This window comes from Oryctolagus cuniculus, chromosome 13, assembly GCF_051225735.1.
Source record: "Oryctolagus cuniculus isolate XC-2025 breed Fujian yellow rabbit chromosome 13, ASM5122573v1, whole genome shotgun sequence".
Taxonomy (NCBI): Eukaryota; Metazoa; Chordata; class Mammalia; order Lagomorpha; family Leporidae; genus Oryctolagus; species Oryctolagus cuniculus.
This window is the reverse complement of record NC_142879.1, coordinates 44998060-45022130: the sequence shown is the minus strand read 5'-3', so window position 1 is coordinate 45022130 and position 24071 is coordinate 44998060. Positions and strand designations below refer to the sequence as shown.

Sequence of the window (24071 nt, the reverse complement as noted above, 5' to 3'; positions counted from 1 at the left end):
TTACTCAATCTGCAAAAAAGAGAGATAACAAAAGCAAAATATACAATGAGACCTCATAACTGAAATATAAGAAGGAGAAACATAATGAGATAGAAAAAAATATCTGAATAAATAATGGCAGAATATGTTCCAAAATCTGTAAAACACCTACATTTTAAGTTTAAGAAGCTTAGGGTCCAGAATTGTGGCACAGCAGGTTAAGCTACTGTTTGCCATGCCAGCATCCATATCATCTGAGTGCCAGTTTCAGTCCCAGCTGCCCCACTTCCCATCCAGCTTCCAGCTAAATTGCCTGGGAAAACAATGGATGATGGCCCAAGCACTTGAAACTCAGTAATCCAATTGGGAGACCCAGATGGAGTGTCGGGCTCCTAGATTCGGCCCCGCCCAGACCTGACTGTTGAAGCCATTGGGGAATGATCACTGGATGGACAATCCCTCGCTCTTCTCTCTCTCTCTCTCTCTCTCTGTCTCTCTCTCTCTCTCTCTGTCTCTCTCTTTCTCTCTCCTTTGTCCCTCCCTCTCCCTGTTCTCTGTAATTCTATATTTTAAATAAATAAATCCTTTTTTACCAAAAAAAGCTTAGTTAAACCAAGAAGAATAAAATAAAAAATTCCAAACTGAAAAACAAAGATAGAAGACCAAATCTTAAAAGCATCAGAACTACAAAGATATATTCCATACAACAAAAATAACAATTTGTAATTCTGAAATTAGAGAGACTGAAAGACAAATAATACCTTTAAAAGACTGGGGAAAAAAAGACTGAAAAATTTTATAGCCAGTGAGAATACATTTCAAGAACAAAAGTAAAATGAAAACATCTTAAGAAAGGGAAAGCTAAAATAATTTGTCATCAGCAGAATTATACTTCAAGAAATAAAAATGAAAATTCTTTAAACTGAAGACAAATGATATGAGAGACAAACTGACATAGTCAAAAGGAATGAAGTGGGGGCCTGCATTGTGGTGTAGTATGTTGAGCCGCCACCTGTGATGCTAGCATCCTATATGGGCACCGGTTACTGTCCTAGCTGCTCTGCTTCCTATCCCACTCTCTGTCAATGGCCTGGGAAAAGCAGCAGCAGGTGGCCAAAGTGCTTGGGCCTCTATCACCCACATGGGAGATCCAAACGCATCTCCTGGATCTTGGCTTCGGCCTGTCCCAGGCCTGGCAATGGCAGCCATCTGGGGAGAGGACCAGCAGATGGAGGATCTCTCTCTAACTCTGTCTTTCAAAATAAATAAATAAATCTTTTTTTTTTTTAAATAAATTTCACTTTAACAGGTTCCCTTTTTGGTGCTCAGTTAGTTGTCACCTATCAGGGAGAACATGTGGTATTTGTCCCTTTGGGACCAAAAAGGAAACCTGTTAAAGTGAAATGAACACTATGAGAAATGGTGACTTGATCAGCCCTCGCCCTGATTGTTGATGAACAACTTAATATGTTATCCTTCTTAGTATTCTTCTTTGTTTGTTCTACTTAATACTTTTGGTTGAATACTGTAATCAATACACAATTCTTCTTAAGTGCTGAAACTTAACTGAAAAGTGATCCCTGTTAAATATAAGAGTGGGAATAAGAGAGGGAAGAGATGTGCAATTCGGGACATGCTCAAGCTGACTTACCCCAAACGGTAGAGTTAGAAACATACCAGGGGATTCCAATTCAATCCCATCAAGGTGGCATGTACCAATGCCATCTCACTAGTCCCAGTGATCAATTTCTGTTCACAATTGATCATAATGATAGGACTAAGAACCAAAGGGATCACAGAAACAAGACTAGTGTCTGCAAATACTAGCTAATAGAAAAAAAAAGGGAGAGAATGATCCAACATGGGAAGTGAGATACACAGCAGACTCATAGAATGGCAGATGTCCTAAACAGCACTCTGGCCTCAGAATCAGCCCTTAAGGCATGCAGATCTGGCTGAAAAGCCCATGAGAGTATTTCAGGCATGGAAAGCCAAGACACTCTGGGAAAAAAAAAAAAAACACCTAAATGAAAGATCTCTGTGAGTGAGATCCCAGTGGAAAGAATGGGTCATCAAAGAAGGAGGTGCCTTTCTCTGAAGGGAGGAAGGAACTTCCATAGCCTTGGCAGCTCATGACAAGAGCCTAGGGTGATTACTGATGCCATAAACAAGAGTGTCAAATTGTTAAGTCAACAACAGGAGTCACTGTGCACTTACTCCTCATGTAGGATCTCTGTCCTTAGTGTGCTATACATTGAGATTTAATGCTATAACTAGTACTCAAACAGTATTTTTCACTTTATGTTTCTGTGTGGGAGCAAACTGTTGAAATCTTTACTTAATGTATGCTAAACTGATCTTCTATATATAAAGAGAATTGAAAATGAATCTTGATATGAATGGAAGGGGAGAGGGAGTGGGAAAGGGGAGGGTTGCGGGTGGGAGGGACGTTATGGGGGGGAAGCCATTGTAATCCATAAGCTGTACTTTGGAAATTTATATTCATTAAATAAAAGTTAAAATAAAATAAGTGACTTGTAAGTAATAAATATGATAAAATATTATTTTATTCTTAACTTATTTTTGATATTATTTACAGCAAAAAATTATAAAATGCATTTGTGGGATCACAATATATGTAGATTATAGATGAAGAGACTACATGTGACTACTCTAGAACAAAATAGAAATACTAGAAGCTGTTTAATAGCATGTATGTTCCATAATGTAATAAATGGACATTATATCTGATTTAACAATTAATCAGAAGCTCTCATAGTCCCATTTAAAAGTGACTTTTCAAATAAATTATAACTTTGATAGCCTATACATTTTAGATGCACAATGAATTACAAATTTAAAAAATCTCCATATCAACATTTCATATCAGCTCAATTACAGAATTATTCAGGCTCATATTCCTATTCCCACTTTTTAAAATAGTCTTACCATCACTGCAAAGATGTATTGACATTTTAACCAAATTCAGTGCTATACACTTTCAAAAATCAATACTACACTTTAATCTCTCTGCCCCTGAGCATAGATTTCAAATACCAGCAAGAGTGAATTTTATTGTTCTCACAGATTTTTCAACCTATGCTCTGAAAACTCAAGGCATTGTTTACATGAAAAATATTATTTTGGAACACTGGTCAATTATTTCAAGAAAAAGCTAATCAAAAATGTTATTAACTTTTTTTTTTCAAGAGACAGAGAGAGAAAAATGTCCTATCTGCTAAATCATTCCCCAAACAGCCACAACAGACAGGGCTGAGCCAGGCTGAAGCCAGGAGCCTGGAACTTCTTCCATGTTTCCCACATGGGTGCAGGGGCCCAAGTACTTGGGCCATCTTCTGCTGCTTTCCCAGACACATTATCAGAGAGCTGGATTGGAAGTGGAGCAGCAAGTACTTGAACCAGTGCCTATGGGAAGCTGGCAACACAGTAGAGACTTAGCCTACTATGCCACAATGGTGGCCATGATGTTATTAGCTATTAAAATAAGGAATTTAAGTGGAGACAAGATTTAAGAATAGTTTTCTGTAATTATTTTCAAATACCTAGTATCTAACACCAGAATGTTTGTTTACTTAAAAGTGCTGAAGGCCGGCGCCGCGGCTCACTAGGCTAATCCTCCGCCTAGCGGCGCCGGCACACCGGGTTCTAGTCCTGGTTGGGGCGCCGGATTCTGTCCCGGTTGCTCCTCTTCCAGGCCAGCTCTCTGCTGGGAGTGCCAGGGAGTGCAGTGGAGGATGGCCCAGGTGCTTGGGCCCTGCACCCCATGGGAGACCAGGAAAAGCACCTGGCTCATGGCTCCTGCCATCAGATCAGCGCGGTGCGCCGGCTGCAGCGTGCCGGCCGCGGCAGACATTGGAGGGTGAACCAATGGCAAAGGAAGACCTTTCTCTCTCTCTCTCTCTCTCTCTCACTGTCCACTCTGCCTGTCAAAAAATAAAATAAATAAATAAATAAAAAAGTGCTGCTAAGAAGAACTCATAACTTAACGTTAAATTCTACTAATAAGAAATGCATGACTACCATTAAAATCACCAGCCTTGATTTAGTTATTTTTAGTTATATTTTGTGTCTTTTCCTTATGCAGTGTGAATTCTTAATATCCCCATTTTAGCGGCCCATTGCTGTAGTAGGCTAAGCTTCCACCCGTGGCAGCCGCATACCATATAGGTGCTGGTTGGCAACATGGCTGCTCCTCTTGCAAGCCAGCTCTCTGCTATGGCCTGGGAAAGCAGTAGAGGATGGCCCAAGTACTTGGGGTCCTGCAACTGTGTAGCAGACCTGGAAGAAGCTCCTGGCTCCTGACTCCAGTTTGCTGGCTTCTGATTGGCCCAGCTCCTGCCATTGTGGCCATTTGGGGAATGAACCCAACAGATTGAAGACCTTTCTCTCTGTCTCTCCCTCTCTGTATCTGTAACTCTACCTCTCAAATAAATAAATAAAAATATTTTTTTAAAAAATTCCTCATTTTATAGATGAGGAAACTAAGACCACAGAGCCAGCTGGCTCACAGCACAGGGAAACCCAGCAAAGTCTCCTGACTCTGGAGATTATGTTACATTAACAGTTGTCTGTCTATACATCTGGTTTTGATTTGAATTGCCGCATTTTATCTCTTGAGTAGGCCATCAAGAAATAAGCATGGAAACATGAGAAAACAAAAGAGGGTGGAGAGAAAATCAAGTGGAACAAAAGATGGAGGGAAGGCAAGAAAGAAGCACAATGACAGAATTTCCGAGGTTGTCTAACTCCAAAGTGAAGAGACAAGCAAAAGGAATAAAACAAGAACCACATAAGAAAGAGAAAATAACTGGAATTCTGCCCACAAGAAAACTAGGATTAATAAATACATTCATTCTTCTGAGAAAATAAGAGTAACCCTAAAGGAGAGATGTATGCAATCAACACTTGCAAGACATTGCAATGGCTGAGGTTAGGAACAAGAATACTGAAGTACCACCACCTGATATAACTAAATCTTTAGTAAAAGTTTCCTGTAATGTTAGTAGTTGGTTCTATTTCTGAGTCTCGTCCCTTTTCTGTGACAAAGTTGGTTTATTCCTATCAAATATTAAAAGTTCTCATGGCCAGCGCTGTGGCACAGCAAGCTAATCCTCCACCTGTGGCACCGGGATCCGGCATGGGCACTGGTTCAAGCACTGGCTGCTCCACTTCTGATCCAGCTCTCTGCTATGGCCTAGGAAAGCAGTAGAGGATGGCCAAAGTGCTTGGGCCCCTGCACCCAAATGGGATACCCGGGAGTAGATCCTGGCTCCTGGCTTCAGATCGGCACAGCTCAGGCCTTTGTAGTCATTTGGGGAGTGAACCAGTGGATGGAAGACCTCTCTCTCTCTCTCTTTCTCTCTCTTTCTCTCTCTCTCTCTCTCTCTCTCTCTCTCTATTTCTCTGTAACTCTATCTCTCAAACAAATAAATAAAATCTTTAAAAACAATTTCTAACAAAAGTTCAAGGGATCTCCAAAAAGTTCATGGAAAATGCATATTAAGGGAAAAATGCATGGATTTCAAAATCTTTTTGTACTAAAATTACATTTTAATTACATATTTTACATTTAATTACATTTTCCATGTATCTTTTGAAGTATCTTCATATGTTTTATATAAAAGCCAAACATGAAGTCAATGTTGTAATACAGCAAATTAAGCTACCACCTGAAATGCTGGTATCCCAAATGGATGCCAGTTTGAGCCTCAGCTGCTCCACTTCTGATCCAACGCCCGGCTAATCTGCATGGGAAAGTAGGGGAAGATTGCCCAAGTTTTGGGGCCCTTGCACCCATGTGGGAAGTCCAGATGGATTTATAGGCTTCTTTCTTTAGCCTAGCCCAACCCTGGCCATTCTGGCCATTTGGGGAGTGGACAGAGAAGATTCTCTCTCTCTCTCTCTCTCTCTCTCTCTCTTTAACTCTGCCTTTCAAATAAACAATATTTTTAAAAAGCCAAATGAAACAAAAAACCCCATCTGATTTATATATATTAAAGCTAGTATCACCAAAAGTATTCAGAAATGTGCTGAACATTGCCTCATTGTTTGAAGTTTCAGGTACTCTATGATAACTTTTAGCAACAAAATCTTATTTAGCTCTCAGAAAACTATTCTAAGAAATTATCATCATTTTCCCCATCTTAAAATTTAGAAAATCAAGACTCAAAACAATAAACACCTCTCAAGATCTCACAGGTAGGCAGTGATAGACCTGGGGCTCTAATCCTCCTCAGTAATGTTTATGCAACATTTCCTAAGGAACAATGGATCATTTCAACTCATCTCCAGGGTAATAATGATACTTTATCAATTTTATTTAAAGGTATTTATTTGAAGGAAGTTTCACAGTTATAAAAAGAATCACTCATAAGTTATACCAGGCAATATGTTACCTCTTTTCACACCAGATCAGAGTGGGCTTAGAGTTAATCATCTCATACACAATGTTGAAGGAATAAGTTCATTAATTAAGGGATGAAGAAATGAATGTTTTTGGCTTCAGAGTCACCTCAAAGGCTAGTGAGCAGCCCTCTAAAGAGTTTTCTAGTCTACCTGATTAAGCAACTGTAAATAGAGCTGATGTCAGTCCAGCCAAAAGAAATCTGATAGTCTGACTAATCTATTTTGTATTAGCATGTTTATATTTTATAACTTCCATAGTAAAAAGATTTGGAAAATACCAAGTGTTAGCAGATCTGTTGAAATCCCAGGAACCAAACTATGAGAATCTGATGAGAAAGTATAGAATCATAAGTATTTTGAAAATGGTTAAAGAATGCCTAAAATTAGATATGATAATTATTCATATGTAAATATTAACCAAGATTCTACTTCCCTAATCAAACACTTGGGAGAAAAAAGGAAGAAAAGGGAAAGCAAGAAAGGGAAGAATAAACAATGGAGTAAAGGGAGGAAATACATAAATTCAAAGCATTTACCAGACATATCACCATTGTGATCATAAAATGGAGGGAACAGATCCATCATTCCATTTCTCTTCATCCAGACAAGTTGCAGATCCTGATCTTGTGCCATAATACACAACCCATCCTCAAAATCACATCTTTCATAATTTGAGCCTAGTGAGAGAAAAAGTAAACATATTCACAATCTGATTTGGCTTAAGAAGAATGACAACACTAGAAAAGAATGCTTAACAACAAATCACAAATACAGATTGATTAGGATTGTTTCTCACAAATCTGTTTATTTTATTAATGCAAAGCTTTTTCTGTATACAACATTCTAATAAATTACCATGCTCAGCATACTCACATAGAAAGAACATCAAAAGAGTTCAGAAGGCTGGGGACCTAGTACTTTTTTAAAAAATACTTTTATTTAATAAATATAAATTTCAAAAGTACAACTTTTGTATTAGAGAGGTTTTCCCCCCATAACCACCCTCCCACCTGCAAACCATCCCATCTCCTACTCCCTCTCCCATCCCATTTTTCATTAAGTTTGATTTTTAATTATCTTTATATACAGAAGATCAACTTAGTATATACTAAGTAAAGATTTCAACAGATTGCACCCACACAGACACACAAAGAATAAAGTACTGTTTGAATACTAGTTTTACCATAAATTCGCATAGTACAACACATTAAGGACAAGATCCTACATGGAGAGTAAGTGCACAGTGACTCCTGTTGTTGATTTAACAATTGACACACTTATTTATGATGCCAGTAATCTCCCAAGGCTCTTGTCATGAGCTGCCAAGGCTATGGAAGCTCTTGAGTTCACAAACTCCAACCTTATTTAGACAAGGCCATAATCAAAGTGGAAGTTCTCTCCTCCCTTCAGAGAAAGGTACCTCCTTCTTTGATGGCCTGTTCTTTCCACTGGAATCTCATTCACAGAGATCTTTCATTTAGGTCATTTTTTGCCACACTGTCTTGACTTTCCATGCCTGAGAAACTCTCAGGGGCTTTTTAGCCAGACCCGAATGCCTTAAGGGCTGATTCTGAGGAGGTCCTAGTACTGATTTTGGTTCTTATTAATGAAATGTCTTACCTAAATCTTTCAAACACAGCAAGCCCATTTCCTTACTTGTAACATTAGCATAATACGCTTTGCATTCTCTCACATATGGTCTAAAGACATACTATGCATACGTAAAAGTTTTTACAACTCTTAGCTACTACGATATATAAGGAATAATTAAGGTTGACTGATTTTGGTTCTTATTAATGAAATGTCTTACCTAAATCTTTCAAACACAGCAAGCCCATTTCCTTACTTGTAACATTAGCATAATACGCTTTGCATTCTCTCACATATGATTACTATGCAGTCTAAAGACATACTATGCATACGTAAAAGTTTTTACAACTCTTAGCTACTACGATATATAAGGAATAATTAAGGTTGCATCTTCAACTCAGTTTGAATCTGCCTGCCATCTAACCATATCAGAAGTCCAATCCATAGAAGGCCCTCTGATTAAAACCCAACATCCCTGAGAGTGATGTAGCCCTGCACAGCACTTGATGAATCTGTGTCCCTGGAAACCTTGGTGCTTTTACCTCAGCAAAGGTATTTCTGGCTCTTCTTTTCTAGATATAACTGATGCAGGAGGAGCATTCTAGTACTTCATTTTTTACAATAGTTCCCAAATAGAGCTAACATCTGTGAATTTCACATTCTAAAGGTAGATGACTTCAACCACAAATAGCCCCTCCCTGGGTTTTGGTTCTCAACAACTATGGAGATTGCCCTTTGACAGTTCCTTCTTTCCCTGACTGGTAGCATTAGCCAAAGTGGGAGTAAATATGTTGGTTAATATCAGAGAGTTCTAAGTGACCTAGTCACAAAAACATAATTTTATTTAATCAACTAGAAAAAATCTTAACTAATTATAGTATATCTGATCTATTTTCTTAAGATCATCCAGATGAGAATTAAAAGCTGATTTAGAAATGTCACTTTCAAACATTATTTAAACCTGGTTAACTACCAATGATCCATATTACTAATTATTTTACTTCTATATTCCTTATTTTGAAAGATTTTTCCAACCAGCAGTATTCTGTAATGATAAGAAGATTCCTCACTGCTACAATTTATTAAGGTAGTTTGTTCTGTGCTAAGCATTTCCTTTGAAGTAGGTTATCTTATATAAAAACCCCAGGAAACATACATTTCCTTCCATTTTAAAGATGAAGAAACTTAGAAAATGTCCTATAGCAATTCAGTAAAATCCCAAGACAGAACAGCTGTTAAGTGCTGGGGTCAGCTTTCAAAACTGAGTCTTAAAGCTCTGCTCCAAAATCCAGCTGGTAATCAACTGCCTGATCTTTAGCCAAGACCTAGAATTTAGAAGATATCAGAGCTTGGTCATTTTAAAAACTGAAGTCCAGGAATGAAGATATTTTCCTTCCTGAAGTCACATTTGAATATTGCACCTCACCCAAATAAAGCAAAAAAAAAAAAAAAAAAAAAGAACAAATCTATTTCATGGAGCTGGCATTGTGGTAGCAGCTAAAGCCACTACCTTTGGTGCCAGCATGCCATTTAGGTACCAGTTCGAGTCCCAGTCACTCCACTTCCAATCCAGCTCTCTGCTAATGTGCTTGAGAAAGCAGGAGAGAATGGCTCAAGCAATTGGGTTCCTGCACCCACATGGGAGATCCAGAAAAAGTTCCTGGTTCCTGGTTTTGGATCAGCCCAGCTCTAGCCTTGAGGTAATTTGGGGAGTGAATCTGCGAAGATTTCTCTCTCTCTCTCTCTGACTCTGCCTTTCAAATAAATAAATAAACCTTTTTAAAAGAACTATTTCATTCCTTTTTATTTGTATATATTTATTTGAGAGTCAGAAAAACAGAAAGACAGATAGCTTCCAACCACTGATTCACTCCACAAATGCCTGCAACAGCCAAGTCTGGGCCAGGCTGAAGCCAGAAGCCAGGAACCCTATCCAGGTCTCCCACATAGGTGGCAGAAATCCATTTATTCAGCCATCACTGTTCCTCCCAAAGTCTGCATTAGCAGGAAGCTGAAATCAGACGTAGAGTCGAGACTGAAACCCAGGTATGCCAATATGCGAGGCACACAACCCAAATGGTGTCTTAACTGCTGCTTCAAACATCTATTCCAGACTATATTTCTTCACACCCAGGTGGGCAGTGGCAACACAGAAGGAAAACTGACAGGCCCTGAACATGGGCAAAATTGGACAATGATGGGATTTACCTTTGCTACAGAAACATTTTTTCAACTGATACTGACTGCTTCTATGTATATCTTTGGCTTATTTTACCAGAAAACTCCCCATTTCCTTACTATGATTACAAAATAACATCAGCAATAGAAAGGAACATAAAACATCTTTTTGTTAGTTTCAAGGGAAAAATCAGAACAGAAGAGAGGTAAAAAGAATCCTGTGATTGTGGCCTACGTGCCTAAAATTACCTTACTCCATTTCTAGAATAAACACAATAGCTAATAGAAAGGCTATTTATTAGGTAACTTTAAAATATCATTTATTTTAATTATAAAAGCAATATATGTTATTTCGGGAAAGATAAAATTATAAGTATAAAAAATAAAATCACATCTAAGCCCAACACACTGAAATATTTCTTACATGCAACACTATGATTATTATATCTCTACACAATGATTATTATATCTCTACACATATCAGTAATCATGACTGTTTCCAAAACAATATATCATGAGCATTTTCAAATTTTAAATAGCATCAAAAATTGTGACAAATGTTGTACAGATGTAAGACAATTAATTTATACATAAACCCAATTTTAAAAAATTAAATTATTCATATTTTCTATCATATTAAATACTGTGAATTTTTTCATGGACTTATTTTATTTGTCAGAATGTTTTAAAGATTCATTTATTTGAATGGCAGAGTGACACAAAGAAAGCGAGAGAGAGAGAGAGAGAGAGACAGATTGATCTTTCATACTCTGTTGCACTCACCAAATGGCCACAATAGCCAGAAATGGGCCAGGTTTAAGCCAGGAGCCAGAATTCTAAGTGCTCTCCAACATGGATGGCAGGGGCCTAAGTACAGGGACAATCTTTCACCTGATTTCCCAAGCACATCAGCAGGGAGTTGTAACAACGGCAGAATAGCCAGGTTTTAATCCAGCACACCAATATGGGTGACATTGTTATAAATAGCAGCTTAACCTACTGTGCCACAACACTGGCATCCCCAATTATTGTTTCTCTCCCAATTACTTTTTTTTTTTTTTTGGACAGGCAGAGTTAGACAGTGAGAGAGACAGAGAGAAAGGTCTTCTTTCCATTGGTTCACCCCCCAGGTGGCCACTACGGCCAGCACGCTGTGCTGATCCGAAGCCAGGAGCAAGGTGCTTCCTCCTGGTCTCCCATGTGGGTGCAGGGCCCAAGCACTTGGGCCATCCTCCACTGCCTTCCCGGGCCACAGCAGAGAGTTGGACTGGAAAAGGAGCAACTGGGACAGAATCCAGCACCCTGACCGGGACTAGAACCTGGGGTGCCGGCGCCACAGGCGGAGGATTAGCCTAGTGAACTGCAGCGCCGGCCCTGTTTCTCTTTGAACACATTGCCCTTCCACCGAGCAGGCAGAGCACCATGCACAAAACATTCCCCTGTACCCATGCTTTCTGCAGTTGGAAGGAGAGTTGGAGGTGAACATTCAGCTTCCCTACCATTCTGAGGCCTTTTATTGAAAGCCCACACATATCTTGCTTCTCAGGAACTTTTAAGCATCAGCAGGGTTAGAGCACCCAGAGTCAGTTATACACAAAGAATGGAGTAGAACTCATAGTAACCAGCTTGCCAATCTGCTTTCTGGAGAGATAAGCCAAAAGCACCGCTCTGGAGGAAGCATATCTGTAGGTCTGTCGAGTGCAAGTCCCCAGCCAGCTTCCCCATTCAACCCCTGTTCTCTACTTCTGCCTTCCCTACCCATGAAGGAAGATGCAAGTCAGGAATTATCCTCCTTGAGATGAAATAGGCCCTGTTCTACCCAGTGGTCTAACTGTGATCTCAGAAACCTTGTGCAGACTCACAGCCAAACAAATGATCCTGTCCAACTACAGATTCCAAACAATAGGCCTGTCCATTCAAGGAAGACAACCTGCAACTCTGCCCTATCAGAGGCTATAGAGCCCAGCCAGAAGCTCCATTTCATTGAAGAATCCTTGTAGTGGACTCACTAGGCCACAGAGAACAGCCAGCAATTCCATTCCACTTCAGAGCACAGGCAGTAACCCAGTTCAACTAGCAAACTTGATTTCAGTATCTACCTGTCTGTAGTCACTACCAAGTGACTTACCCAGAATTCTGGGCAACATTAAATAGTGAAGTTCTATCAATACTAAAGAATACCTGCAAATGCCAAAAGAAGTGTCTGTTACCTCAAATATGCAAACACCAACACAAGGACCCAAGTATTATGACAGATATGAAGGACACACAGACATTCTCCAGGATAAATCACATGATAGTCCACAAAACAAATCTTAACAAATTTAAGAGAACTGAAAACATTTCAGTTATCTATTTGGAACACAATGGCGTGAAACTAGAAATCAACAATGAGAGATCTTTGAAAATAGAAAAATATGTGGAAATTAAACAACACACTCCTAAACAACCAATGGGTCACAAAAGAAACAAAAATGTCAATTAAAAAATCTAGAAACAAATGAAAGTGTAAACTCAACATATCAAAAATTCACAAAAAAAGGAAGACCTAAGGCAGAAACATATGGTAATAAACGTCTATCTCAAAAAGGAAAGATATCGCAAATTAGCTATCTAACATTACCTTCAAATAGCTAGAATAAGAAAAACTAAGTCCACTAAATTAGTAGAAGAAAAAAAAATAATGAAGATGGTTTTAAAAATAGTACCCAAAAGCAAGGGTAACAAAAACAGACCAATAAGGTTACATCAAATTCCAAACCTTCTACAAAGCAAAGGAAACAATTAACAAAGAGACAACACACAGAATGGAACATATACTGGACAAGGGATTAGTATTGAAAATACATCAAAAAATTCAGATACCTCAATAGCAAGAAAAAATAAGCTGAATTTTAAAAATGGACAAAGAATCTACCTGAAAATGTTTTGCTCAAAAGAAGACACAAATCACACACGAACACACACACACACACACAAACATAAATAAAGAATGCTTAGTGTGATGGGATATCCAAAATAACTAGGTAGGTTGCAGCCACACTAACTTCGGCTGATGGGGGATATGAAAAGAGCAAAGGAAGGACCACGGTTCCAGGGGTCTGACTGATGGAAATTTTAGGCAAAGAAGTGAAAAATACAACAAAGACTCCGTGGGACAAGGGTAGAGAAAACAGATACTGCTGCAGCTAGCAGTGCTGTGAAACTAGTGGCCAGCTGTGAGCCAGCATCTTATCACATCAAGGTAAGGAGAAATTGTCAAGCACCCCACTAATCACAGTTTTAGCTGAAAGGGAATTTTGCAGTCACCTACAGACTTTTACTTCAGCCTACAGAGCTGACTGTGGTCTGAGTAACTGGCAGGCTTGGGGCACGGAAGCCACCTTGTTTCCTTCCCCTTGCCAACTTCCACAGAACACCATACTTCACTGCAAAAAATTGTACAGTGTGCCTCTGTTCTGCTCCAATCAGCATCAGAATCAGATTCAGGGCAATATGTAGGGCAAAGTACAGATCTCCTACATCCTACAGCTGTGGGAGTTTTAGATTAATAATCACAAAGCTCACTCGTGCACTCTACACGAGCCCAGGGGATTCAGAGAAAGAGCAATCAGCAGTGAAATTCCATTCACAACAGCCACAAAAAAATCAAATGTTTAGGAATAAATTTACCAAATAAGTGAAAGATCTCTACAATGAAAATTAATCAAACATTGATGAAAGAAATCATCAAGGACACAAAAAATAATGGAAAGATGTTCCTTACTCATGCACTGGAAGAATTAATATCATTAAAAACGCTATACTACCTAAAGCAATTTAGAATCATGCCAGGGGATCCCAATACAATCCCATCAAGGTGGCATGTACCAATGCCATCTCACTAGTCCAAGTGATCAATTTCAGTTCACAATTGATCACACTGATAGGTCTAAGAGTCAAAGGGATCACACAAACAAGTCTAGTGTCTGCTAATACTAGCTGATAGAATCAAAAAGGGAGAGAATGATCCAACATGGGAAGCAGGATACACAGCAGACTCATAGAATGGCATATGTCCTAAACAGCACTCTGGCCTCAGAATCAGCCCTTAAGGCATTCGGATCTGGCTGAAGAGCCCATGAGAGTATTTTAGGCATGGAAAGCCAAGACACTCTGGGGAAAAAAAAAAAGAAGACCTAAATGAAAGATCTCCGCGAGTGAGATCCCAGTGGAAAGAATGGGGCCATCAAAGAAGGAGGTACCTTTCTCTGAAGGGAGGAGAGAACTTCCACTTTGACTAAGACCCTGTCGGAATAAGATCAAAGTCAGCAAACTCAAAAGGCTTCCATAGCCTTGGCAACTCATGACTAGAGCCTAGGGAGATTACTGACGCCATAAACAAGAGTGTCAAATTGTTAAGTCAACTACAGGAGTCACTGTGTACTTACTTCTCATGGGGGATCTGTACTTAGTGTGTTGTCCAATGTGAAGTAATGCTATAACTAGTACTCAAACAGTATTTTACTGTTCTGTGTGGGTGCAAACTGATGAAATCTTTACTTAATATATACTGAATTGATCTTCTGTATATAAAGAGAATTGAAAATGAATCTGGATGTGAATGGAATGGGAGAGGGAGCGGGAGATGGGAGGGGTGTGAGTGGGAGGGAAATTATGGGGGGGGAAGCCATTGTAATCCATTAACTGTACTTTGAAAATTTATATTTACTAAATTAAAATATAAAAAAGCAATCTATAGGTTCAGTGCAATCCCTATCAAAACACCAATGACATTCTTTACAGAATTAGAAAAAGTAATCCTAACATCACATGGAATAGCAAAAGACCCATAATAGCCAAATTAATCCTGAACAACAGAAATTGGAGCTGAATGCATCACAAAATATGACTTCAAAACATACTGCGAAGCTGTAGGAATTAAAATAATATGTTATCAGCATAAAAATCGATACATAGATCAACAGAACAGAATAGATAACTCAGAAATTAATCCACATACGTACAGCCAACTGATTTTTGACAAAAGTGCTTAAACCATACAGTGGAGTAAAGATAATCTCTTTACCAAATGGTGCTGGCAAAACTGGATATATATATATATATATATATATACACACATATATATATAAATTGGATATATATATATACATATATATAAAACTCAACTTGATAAGGGTCAAAGACCTCTTTAGGACCTGAGAATATGAAATTACTGGAAGAAAACAGGGGAAATACTCCAAGACATTGGTGTAAGCGATGACCTCTTGGACAAGACTCCCAAAGCACAGGCAACAAAAGCAAAACAAAATAAATGGGACTACATCAAACTCAGAAGCTTTTGCACAGCAAAAGAAACAATCAACAGAGCAAAAAGACATCAACAACATGGGAAAAACACTTGCAAATCATCTATCTGACAAAGGATTAATATCCTGAGTGTATCAGCAACTTAACAACAACAAAATCACGAATCAGTTGAGAAATGGGAAAAAGACAGTTCTCAAAAGAAGAAATACCAATGGCCAACAAGTATATGAAAAAACACTTAATATTTCTAGTCATTGGGGAAATGCAAACCCAAACCACAATGAGATATCACCTCACCCCTGTCAGAATGGCTGAAACCAAAAACACAGAGGGTAACCAATGGGGGCAGGGATGTGGACAAAGGAGAACACGTATACACTGTTCGTGGGAATGTAAATTAGCACAGCCACTGTAGAAAACACCGTGGAGATTTTTTTAAAAATTAGAAATAGACTTGCCATATGATCCAGCAATGCCACTACTGGTATATACCCAAAGAACATGAACTTGATGTATCAAAGAGATAGCTGCACCACCATGTTTATAGCAGCACTGTTCACAATAGCCAAAATTTGGAACCAACCAAGGTGTCCATCATCTGATGAATGGATAAAAGAAAATGTAGTATATATACACAATGGAATATTATTCAGCTATTATAAAAAGAATAAAACATTATCATTTGCAGCAAAATGGTCACAACTAGAGAACATGATGTTGAATGAAATAAGCCAGACACAAAAAGACAAATACTGCATGTTCTCCTCTATATATGGGAGATAAAATTTAAAAAGAAGAAAGAAAGAAAAGAAGAAAGGAAGAAAGGAAAAAAGAAAAGATAAAAAAGAGAGAAAGAAATACCTGTATGTATCTGTGTTGCTGCTAATATAGTTTTGTGAAACTTTGTTTTATAATTTTGTCAAACCAATGGTTAAGAATGTTATACTACGGGCCAGCACCGTGACTCACTAGGCTAATCTTCCACCTGTGGCGCCAGCACCCAGGGTTCTAGTCCCAGTTGGGGTGCCTGATTCTGTCCTGGTTGCTACTCTTCCAGTCCAGCTCTCTGCTGTGGTCAGGAAGGCAGTGGAGGATGGCCCAGGTCCTTGGGCCCTGCACCCGCATGGGAGACCAGGAGGGAGCACCTTGCTCTTGGCTTTGGCACAGTGCGCCAGCCACAGCGCGCTGGCCGTAGCAGCCACTTGGGGGTTGAACCAATGGAAAAAGGAAGACCTTTCTCTCTCTGTCTCTCTCTCTCTCTCACTAACTCTGCCTGTCAAAAAAAAAGAAAAAGAAAAAGGAATGTTATACTACTATAGCTTTAATGACCAGTGATTATTTTAAAATTTGCTATATATGGGTGAAATGGTCATTTTGCATTCAATTATTGTCTATAGCCATTGTCTATATTCCCACTAAAGTCTTTCTGCTTTTTACTTGTTAAGCTTCTTATTTGATAAAGTAGTAAGCCTTTTTATTATAATGTAAACTTAAGATATGTTATCTCAAAAAAATTAAAAAGAAAGGGAAAAGAAAGGAGTGTCCAAGGGAAAAAGGGGGAAGGAGGAAGGAAGGAATATCATTATGTTCTTAGAATTGTATCTATAGAGGCCAGCGCCGTGGCTCAATAGGCTAATCCTCCACCTGTGGTGCCAGCACTCCAGGTTCTAGTCCCGGTGGGGGCACCGGATTCTGTCCCGGTTGCCCCTCTTCCGGGCCAGCTCTCTGCTGTGGCCCAGGAGTGCAGTGGAGGATGGCCCAAGTGCTTGGGCCCTGCACCCCATGGGAGACCAGGAGAAGTACCTGGCTCCTGGCTTCGGATCAGTGCAGTGCGCCAGCCACAGCACGCCGGCCGTGGCAGCCATTGGAGGGTTTACCAATGGCAAAGGAAGACCTTTCTCTCTGTATCTCTCACTGTCCACTCTGCCTGTCAAAAAAAAAATTGTATCTATAGACAATATTGAATCTGGTAAAAACTAATCAAAAATAAAAAAAATTCTAAAAAATGTGTACTAACACTAATCATTAGGGAAATGCAGATGACCTCACACCTGTTAGCATGTTCTTTATCAAAAAGATAAAAGATAATAATTGTTAACAAGGATGCAGTAAAAAGTGAACTCTCATACATTGTTGATGGGAATGCAAATTAATATAGCTGTTCTTGAAGACAGTATTAAGTTCCTGAAAAAATTAAAAATAGAATTACCCTATGATCCAGCAATCTCATCTGGGGGTATATATCCAAAGTAATTGAAGTCAATATGCTAATGGTTTTTATGCATCTCTATGTTCACTGCCACATTGTTCACAACAACCAAAATATACAATAAACCTAAGTATCCATTGACTACAGGGTGGATAAACAGGATGTGATACAAATACACAGTGGAGGCCGGCGCTGCGGCTCACTAGGCTAATCCTCTGCCTTGCAGCGCCGGCACACCGGGTTCTAGTCCCGGTAGGGGCGCCGGATTCTGTCCCGGTTGCCCCTCTTCCAGGCCAGCTCTCTGCTGTGGCTAGGGAGTGCAGTGGAGGATGGCCCAAGTGCTTGGGCCCTGCACCCCATGGGAGACCAGGAGAAGCACCTGGCTCCTGCCATCGGATCAGCACAGTGCGCTGGCCACAGCGCGCCGGCCGCAGCGGCCATTGGAGGGTGAACCAACGGCAAAGGAAGACCTTTCTCTCTCTCTCTCTCTCTGTCTCTCTCACTGTCCACTCTGCCTGTCAAAAAAAAAAAAAAATACACAGTGGAATACACTTCAGCCTTAAAAAAGAAAAAAAATCTGTCATTTGTAACCATGTGGATGCACCTGGAGAACATTCTGCTCAATGGACTACCACTGGAACAAAAAGACAAATACTGAATGAACTCATTTACATGTAGAATTTAAAGTAGTTGAACTTAATGAAACAGAAAGCAGGAAGATGGGTACCAGAGACTAGGGGATGAGATAAGGGAACGAGAAGTTATTTAACAAAGGATTCAAAAATTTCAAATAGACAAAAGGATTAAGTTTTGAGGTCTATTGTATAGCAGGGTGACTATAATCAATAATAATGTATTGTATACTTTAAAATAATTAGTTAATTTTCAAATGTCTCATCACAAAGTTGATAAATAAATGAGGTGATGGACATGTTAATTTTCTTGGTTTATTCATGTCACATTGTATACATATAGCATAACATCAAAAATACTATGAACCCTAAAATATAATATTTTGATTTAAAATAATGTTAATAAAAATAATGAGAGAATGAGGAAGACTAGTCATTACAGACCAGCATGGAAACAGACAACACAGAACTTGTAATATGATTTTAACCATACACAGACCAAGATTAAAAGACATTTTTACCTGGCTAAGGATGTAAAAATTGCTATAAAAGAGAGACTCTCCATGCAACACTTGTTACATCTACAAACCATTTTTCTTCCTCACTATATATCAAGTGCTTAATATTGTTTGTAAATAGAATTTGTTCTATTTTGAAGATTCAATTTTCTACTTAATTTCTTTAAAAATATATGCTGAGTTAAAGCAATAGGAATTTATTATTAAAATTATGTTCATCATATAAAATATATTTTCAAAAAACTACTAGTATCACTCATTGCATCTGAAATCTAACTTCAACTATGCAAATTTTATTAAGAAAAGTCAACATTTTAGTCCATTTCTTTAATAGTCACACCGTTTGGATATTAAAAGGAGCATGGGTTGATTTTTTTCTCAAAATAGGGCTAGTTGTACATCATTACAAAGTTAGATTTCTTAAAAATGTGATCTATAACTTTAGCATCACAAGTTTTCAGAATGAAAGTACTTGACCATCATTATCCCTTCACATTTTTCTTCTAATGTGGTGAATAAAAGAAATTCATACTTAATGTGATTTTCAATTTTATCTACAGGATCTTATCCACATTTTAAATAAAATGTCAAAGTGGAAACTTCTCAGAAATGAAAATGAAAAGTATAAATGCCAAAAGGTGACCCCGCCTCGTAACATTTAAAATGAACTGTGTTTATTCCGCAGCTCTGAGCCTGCGCTTCCCTCCCAGGTTATGAGCTATCAGAACCTTTTCTACTTTGCAGCTTTCTCCTCCACATTAACCTTTTCCCTGAAGCAGGGCCAGGCATGTTATCACCGTGAGAGTGCTACAGGAAGCTTCATGGAGATTCCTAATGGAAAGGACTTTGCACTTCTTGTCAAAATAGCCAAGCAGTTCTCCTTTGCCATTCACGGAGGAAGAGTAAGGGCTTTCTCCTAAAACCTGGAGCTAGGGGCAACATCCTAAACTTAGCCTCTGTGGAGAAATTGGACAAATACTTGTCCCTGGTTGGGCTTTGCATTTTTTTAAGATTTATTTATTTATTTGAAAGTCATAGTTACATAGAGAGAAGAGAGGCAGAGAGAGAGAGAGAGAGAGAGAGAGAGGTCTTCCATCTGATGGTTCACTCTCCAATTGGCCACAACAGCCGGAATTGCGCCGATCCAAAGCCAGGAGCCAGGAGCCAGGAGCTTCCTCCAGGTCTCCCACGCAGGTGCAGGGGCCCAAGGACTTGGGCCATCCTTCACTGTTTTCCCAGGCCAAAGCAGAGAGCTGGATCGAAAGTGAAGCAGCCGTGTCTCGAATCTCGAACCGGCGCCCATATGGGATGCCAGCACTTCAGGCCAGGGCGTTAACCTGCTGCGCCACAGCGCAGGCCCCTGGGCTTTGTATATAATAGTTACTAAGGGGGCTGGCACTGTGGTGTAGTGGATAAAGCAGCTGCCTGCAGTGCCTACATCCCATATGGGCACCAGTTCAAGTCCCAACTGCTCTACTCCTGATCCAGGTCTCTGCCATGGCCTGGGAAAGCAGTGGAAAACAGCTCAAGTTCTTGGTCCCCAGCACCCATGTGGGAGACCCGGAAGAAGACCCTAGCTCCTGGCTTTGGAATTGCTCAGCTCCAGCCGTTGTGGCCATCTGGGGAGTGAACTAGTAGACAGAAAACCTCTCTCTGTCTCTGCCTCTGCTTCTCTGTAACTCTGTCTTTCAAATAAATAAGTAAATCTTTTTAAAAAATTACTAAGGACTAATAGTGTGACAGCTATCTCAAACTACAGGAGAGAAATTGTCAGTCTCTTTCTTTCCTGCTACAGAGAGGCAGTTTTCAGTAGTCAGTTTTCTTGCTTTAATGTAGTAATAACATTATTTAAATGCAAGATAAACAATAGCAAAATCAATTATGCAGAATCTTATTTTAGCAGAAGAAAATGAAGATTTATATACATACTAATTGGTACATGAATAAAATAGAAAATATACATTTGTATAAAATGATCTACAATAACACAATTGGTGCCACCAGATAATTAATTTAAGCAATAGCTACTGTGAACTAACAATGAATCCACAGCAACTGTATGCAAATGTGGTTGGGGCCTTTGCTGTGGCATAGCCAGTACAGCCACCACCTACAGCTTCAGACACCCATTTAGACACTGGTTCAAGTCTTGGCTGCTCCACTTCTGCTCCAGCTCACTGCTAATGCACCTGGGAAAGCAGCAGAAAATGGCCCAAGAGCTTAGGCCCCTGTACCCATAAGAAGCTCCTGGCTCCTGGTTTCAGTTCAGCCTGGCTCCAGGCATCACGGCCATTTGGGAAAGGAACTGATGGTTAGAAGATCTCTCTGTTTCTCCCTCTCTATCCCTCTCTGTAACTCTTAATTTCAAATCAAATAAATAAATATTTTTTTGACAGGCAGAGTGGACAGTGAGAGAAAGAGAGAGAGACAGAGAGAAAGGTCTTCCTTTTCCGTTGGTTCACCCTCCAATGGCCGCCACGGCTGGCGCACTGCAGCCGGCGCACCGCGCTGATCTGAAGGCAGGAGCCAGGTGCTTCTCCTGGTCTCCCATGGGGTGCAGGGCCCAAGCACTTGGGCCATCCTCCACTGCACTCCCTGGCCACAGCAGAGAGCTGGCCTGGAAGAGGGGCAACTGGGAAAGAATCCGGCACCCCGACCGGGACTAGAACCTGGTGTGCCGGTGCCACAGGCGGAGGATTAGCCTATTGAGTCGCCGTGCCGGCTGAAATAAATAAATCTTAAAAACAAGAAAATGTGTTTTATGAAAGGTGACTGCGTGTAAAAATGACACTATTCCCAGTGCTGAAATGCAGCGTTCCTTCAAGATTTACTATCGCAGTAGAAGCTACAAACACATTTTGCTCTCCATGCTTTCCCTTGCTAAACTGCTTCCTGTTCTTCAATGCTATTACATTAAGCAATGGGAGATGTTCCCAGCCATTAGAATTGGCTTATCTCACTTTATGATATTTTATAATAATATGAAAGTTCAGGATGGCGTAGCAAATGCATCATGCAGAACCCACATTTAGGTCTCATACTCTCTGAACTATTGCAGTATGCACTGCTCCAAAAGCAAAGGACACAGCCCAAAGTTGCATTACATGCACAACTGGAGCCAGTGCTCTGGGAAGTAGCATCCTGTAAACAGAAGCAAAATCTAACCATCCAGGCTAAAATTAATTTCACATGTTTTTATATTAAATTCAAGCTTAAGCTCATACTTTTCACACAGTGTTTTACACCTGCATTAATGAGCTTTTCAGTTTTAGTTCATTAACGTAACAGCTGCATTTCTGCTTATCATTCCTTTAAAATCAGTACAAACTGACCTAAAATACAATCTAGCCAGTTAAAGTTTCAGTGATTTGATATTAGAAAATTGTTAATTTATGGAACACATTTTCATTTCTGATTTAGGCATGCAACACAAAACCCGTGCATGCCCAGGAATCTAGTCCAATCTCCAAGACAGCTCACGGAACCCTGGTTTAAAGACACAGGAAACCGACATTGGAGAAAAGAGAAGGGCACTTACATTGCTCTTCATCGCTGTTATCCCCACACTGATCTGTGAAGTCACACACCTGGTCAGGAGGCAAGGCAATCCCATTGCTGCACTGAAAGGCTTCTATCCCTTGTTGACTCAATGGAGAATTGAACAAGCAGGAAATCAACAGGAACCAAAGAGCTACCTTCACTGGGAATGGTGACATTCTGGCCAGGGAGAAGAGCAATATTTTGTATTGGCTAATAGAGATCAGGCAGTTGTAATATTGAGTCCATAATAAGAAGCATTTTTTCTTTTCTCTATTTTTAGACTTGCTTCTTATGAATGGTACTATGGGTAACTATCAGCTACTTGACCAAGTGATTTTCCAAGCAGTTAAGTTGCTCTTTCAGAGGAGTGTCATTAGACAATGTTTAACTTGAGTAATTGCACCATTTCTATGTCCAGGTAAACATGAATATTTATTGCCCTAGGTACACCCTGTTGAAACAATGTAAGCCTTCATGATTATGTTATTTCCTGAAAGAAAATTTTCAAAAACTAAAAGAAAACATATAAATAGAAAGCAGGACCACCATAAAGACATAAATGATACAGAAATGTTCTGTGTTAATTCCTGTGCTTACTTAATCCCATTCATGTAATTCTGAACATTATAGTTACTAAAATGTATTCAAATATTATAAACTCAATTATTAGAATTACTCAATAAAAATGAAATCCATATCCTCTTTTTACTGAGTAGGAAGTTGATATTGCTTATTAAGGTAAATTAAGAACCAACCCAGCCCTGATGAGGGAAGTGAATCAGTAGATAGGAGTTTCTCTCTCTCTCTCTTTCTCTCTCCTTCCATCTGTCAAATAAATGACAAAAATAATTTTAAAAAATCCTGCTGCTTAATATAAAACACCGAATCACACTTATCAATTCATTTTAATTTGCTTCTACAAGTGAAACACATGGTTTTGTGTATATTCACAAACAATATACTGAAGTTGAGATTACATTAAAATATTAAATATAAAATTCTGTGAGGCAGGATAATTTTGGTTTATGAAATTGTACATTCAAATTATTCCCTTAGACTTTATTTCTCAAAGGTACTTGAGCTCTTTTTTGACTACTTTCCTTTAATTTCTGCAATGCAACTTTAAGAGACAGATACCAATGAGACCCTATGAAGAAACTGCAGCATGTAGAGTGAAAAAAGACCATAGCTCAGGGACAGAAATTGTATTCTGAGCATTTAAAAAAAGTTGAGAAATTGGCTCACTAGGCTAATCCTCCACCTGTGGCGCCGGCAACCCCAGTTTCTAGTCCCAGCTGGGGCGCTGGATTCTGTCCTGGTTGCTCCTCTTCTAGTCCAGCTCTCTGCTGTGGCCCGGGAAGGCAGTGGAGGATGGCCCAAGTGCTTGGGCCCTGCACCCGCATCAGAGACCAGGAGGAAGCACCTGGCTCCTGGCTTCGGATCAGCACAGGGCACCAGCCCTAGTGGCTATTTGGGGGGTGAACCAACAGAAAAAGGAAGACCTTTCTCTCTGTCTCTCTCTCAGTGTCTAACTCTGCCTGTCAAAAAAAAAAAGAAATTTTTTTTTCATATTCTATGGTGCAAAAGCATATTTATATCTAAGGTATCAGCATTCAGGATTCTGAGAACAAAAATCTAATTTGAGATGCAAGTGTTGTGGCACAGTGGGTTAAGCTGTGGCCTGTGATG

General features: G+C 39.5%; 1 protein-coding gene across 1 annotated transcript in view; it reads right to left on the bottom strand.

Annotated features, from left to right (window-relative positions):
• Nucleotides 1–22722, bottom strand: part of MALRD1 (MAM and LDL receptor class A domain containing 1) — a 407814-nt gene extending 385092 nt beyond the window's left edge. The window contains exons 1-2 of the mRNA XM_008268638.5: nucleotides 22381–22722; nucleotides 6942–7082 (exon numbers count right to left, since the gene is read on the bottom strand). Of these exons, the coding sequence (XP_008266860.4) occupies nucleotides 6942–7082; nucleotides 22381–22558 (319 nt within the window). The 5' untranslated portion in view covers nucleotides 22559–22722. The remainder of the gene's footprint in view (nucleotides 1–6941; nucleotides 7083–22380) is intronic.
• Nucleotides 22723–24071: the final 1349 nt, after the last annotated feature.